General features: G+C 44.6%; 1 protein-coding gene across 3 annotated transcripts in view; it reads left to right on the plus strand.

Annotated features, from left to right (window-relative positions):
* LOC310668850 (four and a half LIM domains protein 1-like) overlaps positions 1 to 4,576 on the plus strand; it is a 217,032-nt gene extending 212,456 nt beyond the window's left edge. For all 3 annotated transcript variants that reach the window (XM_083422203.1, XM_083422204.1, XM_083422202.1), the window contains exons 5-6: positions 3,542 to 3,728; positions 4,225 to 4,576. In XM_083422203.1, the coding sequence (XP_083278329.1) occupies positions 3,542 to 3,728; positions 4,225 to 4,379 (342 nt within the window). In that variant the 3' untranslated portion in view covers positions 4,380 to 4,576. The remainder of the gene's footprint in view (positions 1 to 3,541; positions 3,729 to 4,224) is intronic.
* Positions 4,577 to 15,508: the final 10,932 nt, after the last annotated feature.

The raw sequence follows: 15,508 nt of genomic DNA on the forward strand, positions 1-15,508 counted from the left end.
TTTACAGCTTTATTCATCAGTGGTCAGAACAAAGGAAAAAACATGACTGCCTGCCTGCTTGTCGAGGCACAGAGAGAGAACAAAAGCTATATACAAAACAGAGACTTCCTGTGAGCAGGAAATACGCAGGCTGTGACTCACAACAGCCTGTCCCTTTTTTAAGGTGGAACGGAAATAGCCTAACAAGGGATAGGGCAGGCATGTCCAACAGGTAGATCGTGATCACTGCCAGTTTTTAACTCTGTGAGTAGATCGCAGTCTCTTGGGAGCTGGCCACTCCTGGGATAGGGGATGGGGATAGGGGTTATAGATAGGGATAGGGATAGGAATGAATAGGTGATAGGGATAGGGGTTAGGGGTTAGGAATAGGAATAGGGGCTACAGATAGGAGTTAGGGATAGGGATAGGGGATAGGGATACGGCATGGGTCAGCAAACATTTTCAGCAGGGGACTGGTCCACTGTCCCTCAGACCTTGTGGGGGGCCGGACCAGATTTTGAGAGGGGGAAAATCAATGAATTCCTATGCCCTACAAATAACCCAGAGATGCGTTTTAAATAAAAGCACACATTCTACTCATGTCAAAACACGCTGATTCCTGGACCGTCCGCCAGCCGGATTTAGAAGGCAATGGGGCCTTAGTTTGCCTACCCATGGGATAGGGGAAAGGGATAGGGCAGGCATGTCCAAAGTCCGTTTTGGGGGCCTAATCTGACTAGCCGGTCAATTTAATCTGGCCCGCATGGCAGTATATGTCCTGGGGTAAAATCCTTTAAAAAGCTCAGCAACTTCAATCCTAAAAAAATTTCGTGATTTAAATCAAGACTGACTAGATATTTAAATCACTAGTCAGTCAGACTTTATTTAAATCCTTTTTTTACATAAAGGTTTGACCTTGCTGGCATCCTCTTAATATTTACAAGCGAAGGAAGGTTTCCTTTTTGGAATAATAAATTTTCAGAGTAGTTTTCAAAGTTAAATAAAAAATGACTGATTTTGGGGGGGGCTGCTAGGAGCGCCTTGGAAGATGGCCGACAATACCATCTCTCTGGCTCACACGGGGTAATTTAGGGGCTGATTATGGGAGTACATCAGCCTCCCGATTTCTTCCCAGGGGATGGGAAGGTGCAGCCTCGTCCGCGGCTGCCCATAAATCACCCCTGAGTTCGAAAGAAGGAGGGGGGGGCACTGGACAGAAAGCCCTCGAGTGAGCTCTGGATCTCCCTGACGCTACTTCTGAGAGCGACACTAGTTGCATTACTTAAGATTAACGATTGGATATAAAAAGTAAATGCACATGTTTCGAGCGAAAGAAAGGATATTTTAACTGCTAATTAAGCTAGCCACTGAGAAGTTAAAAGCGACGGGAATGAACTGAACAGAAGATTACCTCTAAGAATTACAGCTATGTCGGTATGTGGAAACGGAACGAAAAGGAGGGGGAAGCTTCTTCTTTTATTTACGATACTGCCTAACAACCCCTCCCCTAGAAGAACCGTCACATGACTGATAGCAAGTGAGATTGGAAAACAACTGTGTGGAATAGACTGTGTGGAAACAAAAATATTAACTAAAGGCTTTGCTTTTTAGAAGATATGGAAAGAAAATGAAAGGCTCTCTGATGACACACTTAATCGGGATCTGCCATTATGAGACAGACTAAGTTGCGAGATTGATAGTGAGAGGGGGAGGTGAGCCATTGCTTTGTTATCATGTTTGGATTGTGTCTTTGAGTCAACAAACCCTCCCCTGGAAAGACTGATTTATGGTGCAACTGGTCTGGGAAAATTAATGAGCAGACGCTTAAGACTTTATTACATCGGAACAGACTAAAATGGCGCCTGCCACTTGAACAGGACTGTTGGATCAGTGTGTGGTGATTTAAGGAGAGCCTTACAAAGTTCACACAGAAATATAACAATGTTTGGTTGAACTCGCCTGCGAAAACAACTCAGAGGCTATTAAGAAGAAAAATGATAACAAGAAGAAGACTGGAAGATGGGATTTGTGAATATCAAAAGCAGCAGAAATATGAGATGATTGGATCCTTACTGAGCTCGAAACATGGGAACCCCCAACAAAAAAATTAAAATTTGGCAAAATATTTGAATTATGCAATATGTATTGGTATAATTTGGAATAATTAATGTGATATGATTGGATTGTTAAATGGAAAACTTAATAAAATTATTATTTAAAAAGTGACTGATTTGGTTCTACTATTAGAAATACATTGACAGACAATGATGAAATGATTATGAGGTTTAATAAGTTAACTGTTTCTATTTGGACAATTTTTCTGCTATACAGGATTGGAAGGAGAAAAAGAATCATTTCCTTCATAACAATGTAAACAATTTATTTCACTAAAACAATAACATGATAGTATATGGATCCATGTTTGTTAACTGATGCGGTTAAACGATTTAAACAACAACAACAAACCTTAGACTGAGTTTTAGCACTTAAAAACAAATCCCGATGAATAGCTTTTGGACTATAATGTAACTTAAACAGAAAAGTATATTTAGAAAGATTTTTCCTCCCAAAGATTTTATTTTTTAAATCCCGATTTGAATTAAAAAAATAAATAAATCCCATTTAAATCAAAATAAAGACTTGGTGGGGTTTTTAAAGTCATAATTTGAAAAAATTGTAATAATAATTCATAAAGGAAACAGTTTATAAGAAGGAAATAAGGAGGCCATGCACAGCATAAAGGAAGTCTTTTATTTTGTCGTTTCTTTTATGTTATGTTCATGTCTAATGGTAGTGGATTTGTTGATTTGAGTTGTGGTGGATTTATGTTGTAAATCATGGGTAGGCAAACTAAGGACTGGGGCCCGGATCTGGCCCCATTACCTTCTAAATCTGGCCCGTGGGCGGTCTGGGAATCAGTGTGTTTTTACATGAGTAGAATGTGTGCTTTGATTTGAAATGCATATCTGGGTTATTTGTGGGGAATAGGAATTCGTTCATTTCCCCCCAAAAAATATAGTCTAGCCCCCCACAAGGTCTGAGGGACAGTGGACCGGCCCACTGCCAAAAAAGTTTTTTGACCCCTGTTGTACAGTGGTACCTTGGTTTACAACCATAATCCATTCCGGAGGTCCATTCGTAAACCAAAACAGGTTGTCACCCAAGGCGCCCTTTCGTCAATGGGGCCTCCCAAAAATTTTTTTCGTAATCCAAAAAAGGGGTTGTCATCCAAAAAAGGTTGTGAACCGGGACACGCCCTTCCGGGTTGGACGTGTTTGTAATCCAAAACATATGCAAACCAAGACATATGCAAACCACTGTAAATAAAATTTAAATTGAATGAAAAATTTAAATACAAATGGTTGTCAAATAAATTCAAATTTATCCCCCCCCCAAAAAAAAATCTGATTTATTTATTTATTTTTAAATCATTGATTTTTATACACCCTGCTTTAAACAGAAGAGAGAAAGCTTTCACAGGTGACACAGGGTTTGGGGGCAGCTGGGACGAATGGTTCCCCAGCAGTCCAAGCAGCGCTTGACCTCTGACTTGCTTCCCCAGGCCATCACCTGCGGAGGGGTCGCCTACCAGGAGCAGCCATACCACTCTGAGTGCTTTGTGTGTGCTACCTGCTCCAAGAAACTGGGAGGGCAACGCTTCACAGCTGTGGAGGATCAATTCTACTGCGTCGATTGCTACAAGTCCTTTGTGGCCAAGAAATGCAGCGGTTGCAAGAACTCAATCACAGGTGGGTTAGTGATGGGTCGAGGGTGAGTGCCTGGAGGCGGTTGGAGGACGGGTGGCGGTTAACAGGTTGAGGTCAGATACTGGCAAGGCAGAAGTCTGGTTGTGGGTGGGCCCCCTGGCCATGAACGGGGCAACTGTGCCTCTGAAGGACCAGCTCCTCAGCCTATTTTGGACTCATGGGGGTGCAGGTCCGTTCTGTGTCCAGGGCAGCTCCATCTGGGATGCAGGATGAGACCCCACCTGCCCAGAGTGGCACCTGCTCTGGTGATCTCCTGCTTGGACTACTGCAGTGGTGGTCAAACTCGGCCCTCCAGCTGTTTTGGGACCACAACGCCCACCACCCCTGACCACTGGTCCTGTTAGCTAGAGGTGATGGGAGTTGTAGTCCCAAAACAGCTGGGGGGCCAAGTTTGCCTATTCCTGAATGAAGTGACCTGTGTGCTTCCTTCTCCTTCCTTTTTAACCCTTCCCTTCCTGCTCCTCCCCTGAACCGGCAGGTTTCGGGAAAGGCACCACCGTGGTCAGCCATGAAGGCCACTCCTGGCACGACTACTGCTTCAACTGCAAGAAGTGCTCCATCCCGCTGGCCAACAAGCCCTTCGTCTTCCACAGCGAGCAAGTCTACTGCCCCACCTGCGCCAAGAAGCTGTAAGGGGAGGAGCCAGGGGCAAAGGGGGCGTGGCCTCACCTCTTCCACAGAGGGGTTCGATCTGTGTGCTTGGAGACAACCTGCCCACTCGCCTGCCCGCATTTTAAGCTTCCCCATCCACATCCTTAAGAGGTGCCTGGCATCTCCCCCCTCCCCATCCGATACGTGATGTTCAATAAAAGCTCTGCCTTAGCATCCTACCTGCTGCTAACCTTGCTTAAAATCACTTTTTTATTTACGGAAAGGTTCGACCTCGCTGGCATCCTCTTTCTTTCTCGCCATGCTCTGTGGATGCCAGCCAAAGTTTACGCTCAAGCTTCGCACATCCAAATGTACTTACTGATAACCCGGGTGGATTTGATTTCAATCACGATTCAGGAAGACTGGATTTCAATCACTAGTCAGGAAGACTTGATTTAAATCATTCTTTTTTAACAGAAAGATTCAACCTCGCTGGCATCCTCTTGCTTTTTTGCTATGCTTCCCAGATGTCAGCTGACATTTAGGCTGAAGCTTTGCACATCCAAATAGACCACACTTCCCTTCCCCTATTTTGGGGGGTCTAAAAATTTTGTTGTTGAGCTTTTTTTAGGGGGCATTGCCGCAAATCGCCCACCAGCCGTGGTCACCGAGGGCTCTTTGAAGCCTTGAGTCTTATATAAAACCTCGTCTTCTACACAGAAAAGTACAGTACTTGCTGATAACTGAGCACATACAGCTAATTACAGGCTTTTTCCGTGTATAACATGTCCCCATGTGTAAGACACCCCTATTTTGGACTGGACTTAACTGTTGGGGTCCTTTACCTTTATCTTGGGGGACTCAAAATTAAGAAAATGGGGGGGAGATGGCCCCCGGGTATAAAACTACCCCCCCTTTAACATTATTTTTTAGTAAAAAAACAATGCTAGTCTTATACACGGAAAAGTACACTAGGTTACTAACTTCTGAGTGAGCGGTAAGATGTGGGCTGAAATCACACGGCTGCTTTTGAAAGGGAAAATTTTTGCTCTTCTTTCTTGGGGAGCAAAAGATTGGGAAAGAGTTTGGGGGCGTTTTAAAGGATCGTTGACCAGGAACACCCGCATTTAAAAGCCTAAACAGGGCTGCCTTCAGATGTCTTTTAAAAGCAGGATAGTTGCTGATTTCCTTGACATCTGATGGGAGAGTGAGCCACCACCGAGAAGGCCCTCTGCCTGTATAACGCTGGTATAATAATAATAATAATAATAATAATAATAATAATTTATTATTTGTACCCCGCCCATCTGGCTGGGTTTCCCCAGCCACTCTGGGCGGCTTCCAACAAAGATGAAAAATACACTAAAATGTCACATATTAAAAGCTTCCCTGAACAGGGCTGCCTTCAGATGTCTTCTGAACGTCAGGTAGTTGTTTATTGCTTTGACATCTGATGGGAGGGCGTTCCACAGGGCGGGCTCCACTACCGAGAAGGCCCTCTGCCTGGTTCCCTGTAACTTGGCCTCTCACAGTGAGGGAACCGCCAGAAGGCCCTCAGAGCTCGACCTCAGTGTCCGGGCAGAACAATGGGGATGGAGACGCTCCTTCAGATATACTGGACCGAGGCCGTTTAGGGCTTTAAAGGTCAGCACCAACACTTTGAATTGTGCTCGGAAACGTACTGGGAGCCAATGTAGGTCTTTCAAGACCGGTGTTATATGGTCTCGGCGACCTCTCCCAGTCACCAGTCTAGCTGCCACATTCTGGATTAGTTGTAGTTTCCGGGTCACCTTCAAAGGTAGCCCCACGTAGAGTGCATTGCAGTAGTCCAAGCGGGAGATAACCAGAGCATGCACCACTCTGGCAAGACAGTCTGCAGGCAGATAGGGTCTCAGCCTACGTACCAGATGGAGCTGGTAAACAGCTGCCCTGGATACAGATTTGACCTGCACCTCCATAGACAGCGGTGAGTCCAAAATGACTCCCAGGCTGCACACCTGGTCCTTCAGGGGCACAGTTACCCCATTCAGGACCAGGGAATCCTCCACACCTGCCCGCCTCCTGTCCCCCAAAAACAGTACTTCTGTCTTGTCAGGATTCAGCCTCAATCTGTTAGCTGCCATCCATCCTCCAACCGCCTCCAGACACTCACACAGGACCTTCACTGCCTTCACTGGTTCTGATTTAAAAGAGAGGTAGAGCTGGGTATCATCCGCATACTGATGAACACCCAGCCCAAACCTCCTGATGATCTCTCCCAGTAGATCGCTGGCCCCTCAGTGATCTATTTCCCCCCCAAAAAAACCCTTAGCTTTGGCTTCCCCCAAAAAGCCCAAAAGCGTTGGCTTACTTAAAAAGCTCTAGAACTTTGGCTTTCCAAAGAAAAGCTCAACAACTTTGGTTTCCTAAAGAAAGCTGAACAACTTTGCCTCTCCCAAAAAAAGCTCAGCCACTTTTGCTTCCTAGTCAAAAAGTGGGCCAACAGATTAAGTTCTGTTATTGGACTGGGGATTCAGGACCTTCCACTGTGTTTTATATAATCAACTTTTGATTATGTTCTGTGTATCTCACAATGCTCATTCTGTTCCATTTATTCATATCTTCCGTTCCATTTATTCATATATTCAGTTTCATTCATTCATTCGCTGCCCTAAAAAAAAAGCTCAACCACCTTGGCTTTCCCCAAAAAGCTCCACAACTTTGATCCATCCAACGACAACGGGTGGATCACTGCCAGTTTTTTTTTTACACTGGGAGTAGATCACAGTCTATTGGGAGTTGGATGTCCCTGCCCTAGGTGATAGCATGTCAATATGCAGATCTGATCAGCATCACACAGTCCGGCCCAGACACGTCTCCAGAAAACCTGCCATTCGCAGATTAACACAACGAAACCCTCGATGCGCACAAAGGAATAAAACGCAAACGTTTGTGACATGCAATTTCCTCCACCCATTCTTACCAAGATCGCTTCCGATGAAGTGTCTCACGGGGAATTAAGGGGAGGGGGGATTACGGAAATCCACGTGTGCTTGGTTCAATACTGTATAAAAAGTAAGAAACATCTCCCGCTTGGAGTCTTCTCCTTTCCTCCTTGGCGAGACTGGCTTTGACCCTGCTGCCGCAGAAATCTTTAATAAAGGTCCAGCGTCTTCGCTGCTTTGCTTCAACTTGCCTGGGTTTGTATTCCGTTTTTTCACTCCGACCGCAGGAACCTTCGCAGGTCCCATACAGACAGGAGTCCCTTATTTTTCACCGTTCCTGGAAGCCTCGCGTGGGAACATCAAACCATTGATGGACACCAGAGACATAGTATGACTAACTAGTAACAAGAAAAAACTCAGAATGGGTGAAAATGAGATCCTAAGTATGGAGACAAGGTAAACAGGGTGATTCAGAAATGCTCAGATAAAAGTGATTACATCTGGAAGTTAGGGAGGGGGACGGGAGGAAGTCAAAGCCCAATTTGAGCAAAGATCTATGTGATGAAGAAATTTTATTTGGTTGTTACAAAGCAGGCATGTCCAACAGGTAGATTGTGACTGGACGTTTACGATAGATCACTGGTAGGTCACTGGCTCCCCCCAGAGAAGCTCAAAAACTTTGGCCCCCCTAAAAAAGCTCAACATTTAAGCCCTGCACCCCCTTAAAAATGGTGCTTTCCTCCTCAAAGCTCAGCAACTTTGACCTGAAAGGGGGTAGATCACTGCCAGTTCAGATCACAGTCTCTTGGGAGTCCCCCCCCCCCGTTATAAAGGGAAAAAGAAAAAATGTAATCAATATTATATTAAAAGAAAAAGAAAATGAGATCATTATCCATAAGATAATCCCAACCAGGCGACTGAAGAGAGAAATATAAACCTGTTGTAGAAGCCCTAAAAGGAAATTCAATAGTACATAGGTGGGAATTCCCAGAGGGCATCTCCTTCTTCTTCAAGGGGAAAAGGCAGAGGTTCACAACGCCGGAAGACGCCAAGAAATTTGGGACAAAGGCCACTTGTCAGAGAAATGCCGGATTGATTTTGATTTTGTGCCTGATTTCCAAACATTCCTGTCCCGCAAACTAGGCTGTACCATGTCTATGGAACAGAATCATGTAGAACAGGAACGTCCAACAGGTAGATCACGATCTACTGGTAGATTGCGGGGCGTTCCTGGTCAATCTCTGGCCCCTCAGGGATCTCCTCCCGCCCAAAATATAAAAAAAGAATAAAAGAATAGAAATAGCTCAACAACCACTGCTTCCTATTATGTTCTGTGTATATCACTATGCTAATTTGGTTTCATTCATTCATATCTTCCGTTTCATTCATTCATACCTTCCGTTTCATCCATTCATTTGCTTCCTAAAGCTGAACAACTTTGCCTTTCCCAAAAAAAGCCCTGGCTCTGGTCGAGGCCAGCCTAACCTCCCTGTGGCCCAGGATCTCCAATATGTTTTTGTTTGAAGACCGTAAGGTCCTCCGTGGGACATACCAGCAGAAGCGGTCCCGTAGCTACGAGGGTCCTGGGCCATATAGGGCTTTAGAGGTTAAAACCAGCACCTTAAACCTGATCCTGTACTCCACCGGGAGTCAGTGCAGCTGGTATAGCACCGGGTGAATGTGATCCCACAGCGAGGACCCCGTAAGGAGACTCGCCACGGCATTCTGCACCCGCTGGAGACCAAATTGCAAACATGCGCTGGATTATGGAGAAAGCTAGAGAGTTCCAGAAAGACATCTACTTCTGCTTCATTGACTATGCAAAAGCCTTTGACTGTGTCGACCACAGCAAACTATGGCAAGTTCTTAAAGAAATGGGAGTGCCTGATCACCTCATCGACCATCGAACATAACATCCTTCTGGACCATCTTGAGGGGCTGGGAGCTGGGGGAACTGTCATACAGTGGTTCCGCTCCTTCCTCCTGGGCCGTGTTCAGAAAGTGGTGGTGGGGGATGAGTGTTCAGACCCCTGGGCTCTCACTTGTGGGGTGCCTCAGGGTTCTGTCCTCTCCCCCATGCTTTTCAACATCTATATGTAGCCACTGGGAGAGATCATCAGGAGGTTTGGGCTGGGTGTTCATCAGTATGCGGATAATACCCAGCTCTACCTCTCTTTCAAATCAGAACCAGTGAAGGCGGTGACGGTCCTGTGTGAGTGTCTGGAGGCGGTTGGAGGATGGATGGCGGCAAACAGATTGAGATTGAATCCTGACAAGACAGAAGTACTGTTTCTGGGGGACAGGAGGCGGGCAGGTGTGAAGGATTCCCTGGTTCTGAATGGGGTAACTGTGCCCCTGAAGGACCAGGTGCGCAGCCTGGGAGTCATTTTGGGCTCACAGCTGTCCATGGAGGCACAGGTTAAATCCGTGTCCAGGGCAGCTGTGTACCAGCTCCATCTGGTACGTAGGCTGAGACCCTATCTGCCCGCGGACTGTCTCGCCAGAGTGGTGCATGCTCTGGTTATCTCCCGCTTGGACTACTGCAATGCGCTCTACGTGGGGCTACCTTTGAAGGTGACCCGGAAACTACAACTAATCCAGAATGCAGCAGCCAGACTGGTGACTGGGAGCAGCCGCCGAGACCATATAACACCAGTCTTGAAAGACCTACATTGGCTCCCAGTACGTTTCCGAGCACAATTCAAAGTGTTGGTGCTGACCTTTAAAGCCCTAAACAGCCTCGGTCCAGTATACCTGAAGGAGCGTCTCCACCCCCATCGCTCTACCCGGACACTGAGGTCCAGCACCGAGAGCCTTCTGGCGGTTCCCCCACTGCGAGAAGCCAAGTTACAGGGAACCAGGCAGAGGGCCTTCGGTAGTGGCGCCCTCCCTGTGGAACGCCCTCCCACCAGATGTCAAAGAGAACAACAACTACCAGACTTTTAGAAGACATCTGAAGGCAGCCCTGTTTAGGGAAGCTTTTAATGTTTGATGTATCACAGTATTTTAATATTCTTTTGGAAGCCGCCCAGAGTGGCTGGGGAAACCCAGCCAGATGGGCGGGGTATAAATAATAAATTATTATTATTCTTATTATTATTCTTATTATTATTATTATCATCTGTCTCCTGAGAAATCTCTACGTGGGACAAGAAGCTACAGTTAGAACTGGACATGGAACAACTGATAGGTTCAAAATTGGGAAAGGAATACAACAAGGCTGTATATTGTCTCCCTGGTTATTTAACTTATATGCAGAATTCATCATGCGAAAGGCTGGGCTGGATGAATCCCTAGCCGGAATTAAGATTGCCGGAAGAAATATCAACAACCTCAGATATGCAGATGACACAACCTTGATGGCAGAAAGTGAGGAGGAATTAAAGAACCTTTTATTGAGGGTGAAAGAGGAGAGCGCAAAATATGGTCTGAAGCTCAACACGGGGGAATGACTAATGGACTTCAATGTCTGTACACTAATGCACAAAGCATGGGAAATAAACAAGATGAACTTGAGCTCTTGGTACAGCAAACTAAATATGACATAATAGGCATCACTGAAACCTGGTGGGATAAGTCCCACGATTGGAATGTAAAAATGGAGGGATACAATCTATTTCAGAGAAACAGACCAGACAAGAAAGGAGGAGGAGTGGCGTTATATGTCAGGGATGTGTATACCTGTGAAGAGATCCAAGATTTAGAACCTCAAAGCCAAAGTGAGAGCATTTGGATCAAAATTAAGGGAGAGAAGAATAACAGAGACCTCATTGTGGGAGTTTACTATAGATCCCCAAGCCAAACGGAGGACATAGATGATGCCTTCCTGGAACAGATGGCCAAGCATGCAAAAGGAAGGGAGATAGTAGTAATGGGGGACTTCAATTACCCAGATATTTGTTGGATGTCAAACTCAGCCAAGAGCATAAGGTCAAACAGATTCCTCACTGGCCTTGCAGACAACTTCATTGTCCAGAAAGTGGGAGAAGCAACAAGAGGAACAGCCATTTTAGATCTGGTCCTAACCAATGTCGATGACCTGGTTAATGGGGTAGAAGTGGAAGGATCATTAGGCGCAAGTGATCATGCTCTTCTGAACTTTACTATACAGCGGAAAGGAGCAGCCAAGTATACTAGGACTCAATTTCTTGACTTTAAGAAAGCCGACTTCATAAAACTTAGGGAAGTGCTGGGTGAGATCCCATGGACAGTAATACTAAAAGGAAAGGGAGTTCATGATGGCTGGGAGTTTGTTAAGAGGAAGATAGTAAAAGCACAACTTCAGGCAATACCAATGAGACGGAAACATGGAAGGTGCCTAAAGAAGCCAGGGTGGCTATCTAAAGAACTTTTAACTGAGTTAAGATTAAAAAAGGATGTGTACAAAAAATGGAAAAGGGGGGAAACCACCAAAGAGGAATTCAAACAAATAGCCAGCATGTGTAGACACAAAGTCAGAAAAGCTAAAGCACAGAATGAACTCAGGCTTGCTAGAGAGCTTAAAAGCAACAAAAAAGGCTTTTATGGGTATGTTCGTAGCAAAAGGAAGAACAAAGAAACAGTGGGGTCACTCAGAGGAGAAGATGGTGAAATGCAAACAGGGGACACAGAAAGGGCTGAACTCCTCAATGCCTTCTTTGCCTCAGTCTTCATGGATAAAGAAAACAATGCCCAACCTGAAGAATTTGGAGCAAATGATTCAGCAGAGAAAACACAGCCCAGAATAACTAAGGAGATAGTACAAGAATACTTGGCTAGTTTAGATGTATTCAAGTCTCCAGGCCCAGATGAACTGCATCCAAGAGTATTAAAAGAACTGGCAGATGTGATCTCAGAACCACTGGCAGTCATCTTTGAGAATTCCTGGAGAACAGGCGAAGTCCCGGCAGACTGGAGGAGGGCAAATGCCATCCCTATTTTCAAAAAGGGGAAAAGAGAGGACCCAAATAATTACCGCCCAGTCAGTCTGACATCAATACCAGGGAAGATTCTGGAGCAGATCATTAAGCAAACAATCTGTGAGCACCTAGAAAGGAATGCTGTGATCACCAATAGTCAGCATGGATTTCTGAAAAATAAGTCATGTCAGACGAACCTGATCTCATTTTTTGACAGAATTAGAAGCCTGGTAGATGAAGGGAACGCAGTGGACGTAGCCTACCGTGATTTCAGCAAGGCATTTGACAAGGTGCCCCATGATATTCTTGTAAAGAAGCTGGTAAAATGCGGTCTTGACTATGCTACCACTCAGTGGATTTGTAACTGGCTGACTGACCGGACCCAAAGGGTGCTCATCAATGGTTCCTCTTCATCCTGGAGAAGAGTGACTAGTGGGGTGCCACAGGGTTCTGTCTTGGGCCCGGTCTTATTCAACATCTTTATCAACGACTTGGATGATGGACTCAAGGGCATCCTGATCAAATTTGCAGATGACACCAAACTGGGAGGGGTGGCTAACACCCTAGAGGACAGGATCACACTTCAAAACGACCTTGACAGATTAGAGAACTGGGCCAAAACAAACAAGATGAATTTTAACAGGGAGAAATGTAAAGTATTGCACTTGGGCAAAAAAAATGAGAGGCACAAATACAAGATGGGTGACACCTGGCTTGAGAGCAGTACATGTGAAAAGGATCTAGGAGTCTTGGTTGACCACAAACTTGACATGAGCCAACAGTGTGACGCGGCAGCTAAAAAAGCCAATGCAATTCTGGGCTGCATCAATAGGAGTATAGCCTCTAGATCAAGGGAAGTTATAGTGCCACTATATTCTGCTCTGGTCAGACCTCACCTGGAGTACTGTGTCCAGTTCTGGGCACCACAGTTCAAGAAGGACACTGACAAACTGGAACGTGTCCAGAGGAGGGCAACCAAAATGGTCAAAGGCCTGGAAACGATGCCTTATGAGGAATGGCTAAGGGAGCAGGGCATGTTTAGCCTGGAGAAGAGGAGGTTAAGGGGTGATATGATAGCCATGTTCAAATATATAAAAGGATGTCACATAGAGGAGGGAGAAAGGTTGTTTTCTGCTGCTCCAGAGAAGCGGACACGGAGCAATGGATCCAAACTACAAGAAAGAAGATTCCACCTAAACATTAGGAAGAGCTTCCTGACAGTAAGAGCTGTTCGACAGTGGAATTTGCTGCCAAGGAGTGTGGTGGAGTCTCCTTCTTTGGAGGTCTTTAAGCAGAGGCTTGACAACCATATGTCAGGAGTGCTCTGATGGTGTTTCCTGCTTGGCAGGGGGTTGGACTCGATGGCCCTTGTGGTCTCTTCCAACTCTATGATTCTATGATTCTATGAAAAAAACCAAGATCGTGGCCAGTGGGCCCATCACCTCCTGGCAAATAGAAGGGGAAGAAATGGAGGCAGTGAGAGGTTTTACTTTTTTGGGCTCCATGATCACTGCAGATGGTGACAGCAGCCACGAAATTAAAAGACGCCTGCTTCTTGGGAGAAAAGCAATGACAAACCTAGACAGCATCTTAAAAAGTAGAGACATCACCTTGCCAACAAAGGTCCGTATAGTAAAAGCTATGGTTTTCCCAGTAGTGATGTATGGAAGTGAGAGCTGGACCATAAAGAAGGCTGATCGCTGAAGAATTGATGCTTTTGAATTATGGTGCTGGAGGAGAGTCCCATGGACTGCAAGAAGATCAAACGTATCCATTCTGAAGGAAATCAGCCCTGAGTGCTCACTGGAAGGACAGATCCTGAAGCTGAGGCTCCAAAACTTTGGCCACCTCATGAGAAGAGAAGTCTCCCTGGGAAAAACCCTGATGTTGGGAAAGATGGAGGGCACAAGAAGAAGGGGACGACAGAGGACGAGATGGTGGGGCAGTGTTCTCGAAGCTACGAACATGAGTTTGACCAAACTGCGGGAGGCAGTGGAAGACAGAAGTGTCTGGCATGCTCTTTCCAAAGATGTTATTTTTATTTCAGACTATCCCCATTATAAAGGGGATAGGGATTTTCAAAGAGTGGCAAAAAGTGATTTCAAGGTATATCTGGCAGGGCAAGAAGCCAAGAATAAATATAAGTTATTAACAGATGTAAAAGAAAGAGGAGGCTTCGCCCTGCCAGATATGAAACTATATTATGAAGCAGCATGTCTTTGCTGGTTAAAAGAATGGATAAAATTAGACAATAAGGAATTATTAGACCTCAAAGGTTTTGATAACAGATTTGGGTGGCATGCATACCTATGGTGTGATAAGAAGAAAATTCATAAAGGTTTTGGGAACCACATCTTCAGGAATTCGTTGATAGAGGTATGGGACAGGTACAAAAATTTACTGGAACCAAAAGTTCCACACTGGCTATCTCCGTTAGAAGTTATGAGTGTAAAGAAAATTAATATGAGAGGCAATTGGATTACATATGGTGAAATGGTGATTAAAGAGGAGGGAAAATGGAAGTTAAAGCCATATGAACAAATTAAAGAACATGTATATGATTGGTTGCATTATCTACAGGTTAATGAAATGTTTAAAAAAGACATAAAAGAATGTGGATATGGAGAAAAAGATTCAAAGTTTCAAGTAGATATAATAAATAATGAATATAAAATTCTGTCAAAAATGTATAAAATACTGTTGGAATGGAACATGAAAGATGAAGAGGTTAAATCGGTAATGATACAATGGGCCAAAGACTTTGGTTATAATATACAATTTGACGATTGGGAAAAATTGTGGAAAGAAAATCTGAAATTTACTGCATGTACTGCGTTGAAGGAAAATGTTATGAAAATGTTTTACAGGTGGTATATCACACCGGTAAAATTAGCAAAAATGTATAAGACATGTAATAAGTGTTGGAAATGTAAAGAAAAAGAAGGAACATTTTACCATATGTGGTGGGAATGTAAGAAGGTGAAAGGTTTCTGGGATGCGATTTATAATGAATTGAAAAAGATGTTAAAATTTACTTTTGTGAAGAAACCAGAACCCTTTCTTTTAGGAATTTCAGGGAAAGAAATAAGAAGAAAAGTCTGTAAACTCTTTCAGTATGCAGTTACAGCGGCAAGGATTTTATTGGCTCAAAAATGGAAACAAGAGGAATATTATAGAAGAATGGAGATTGAAATTGACAGACTATGCGGAACTGGACAAATTAACTGGGAAAATCAGATATGCCCGAGACCAAAGGTTCATCAAAGACTGGGGAAAGTTTGTAGAGTATCTGAAAAATGTATGCGATATACAAACAACGCTAGTGGGGTTTTGAGAGGTGCTGTAAAAA

Source organism: Podarcis tiliguerta, assembly GCF_965153285.1.
Source record: "Podarcis tiliguerta genome assembly, chromosome: W".
Lineage (NCBI taxonomy): Eukaryota > Metazoa > Chordata > Lepidosauria > Squamata > Lacertidae > Podarcis > Podarcis tiliguerta.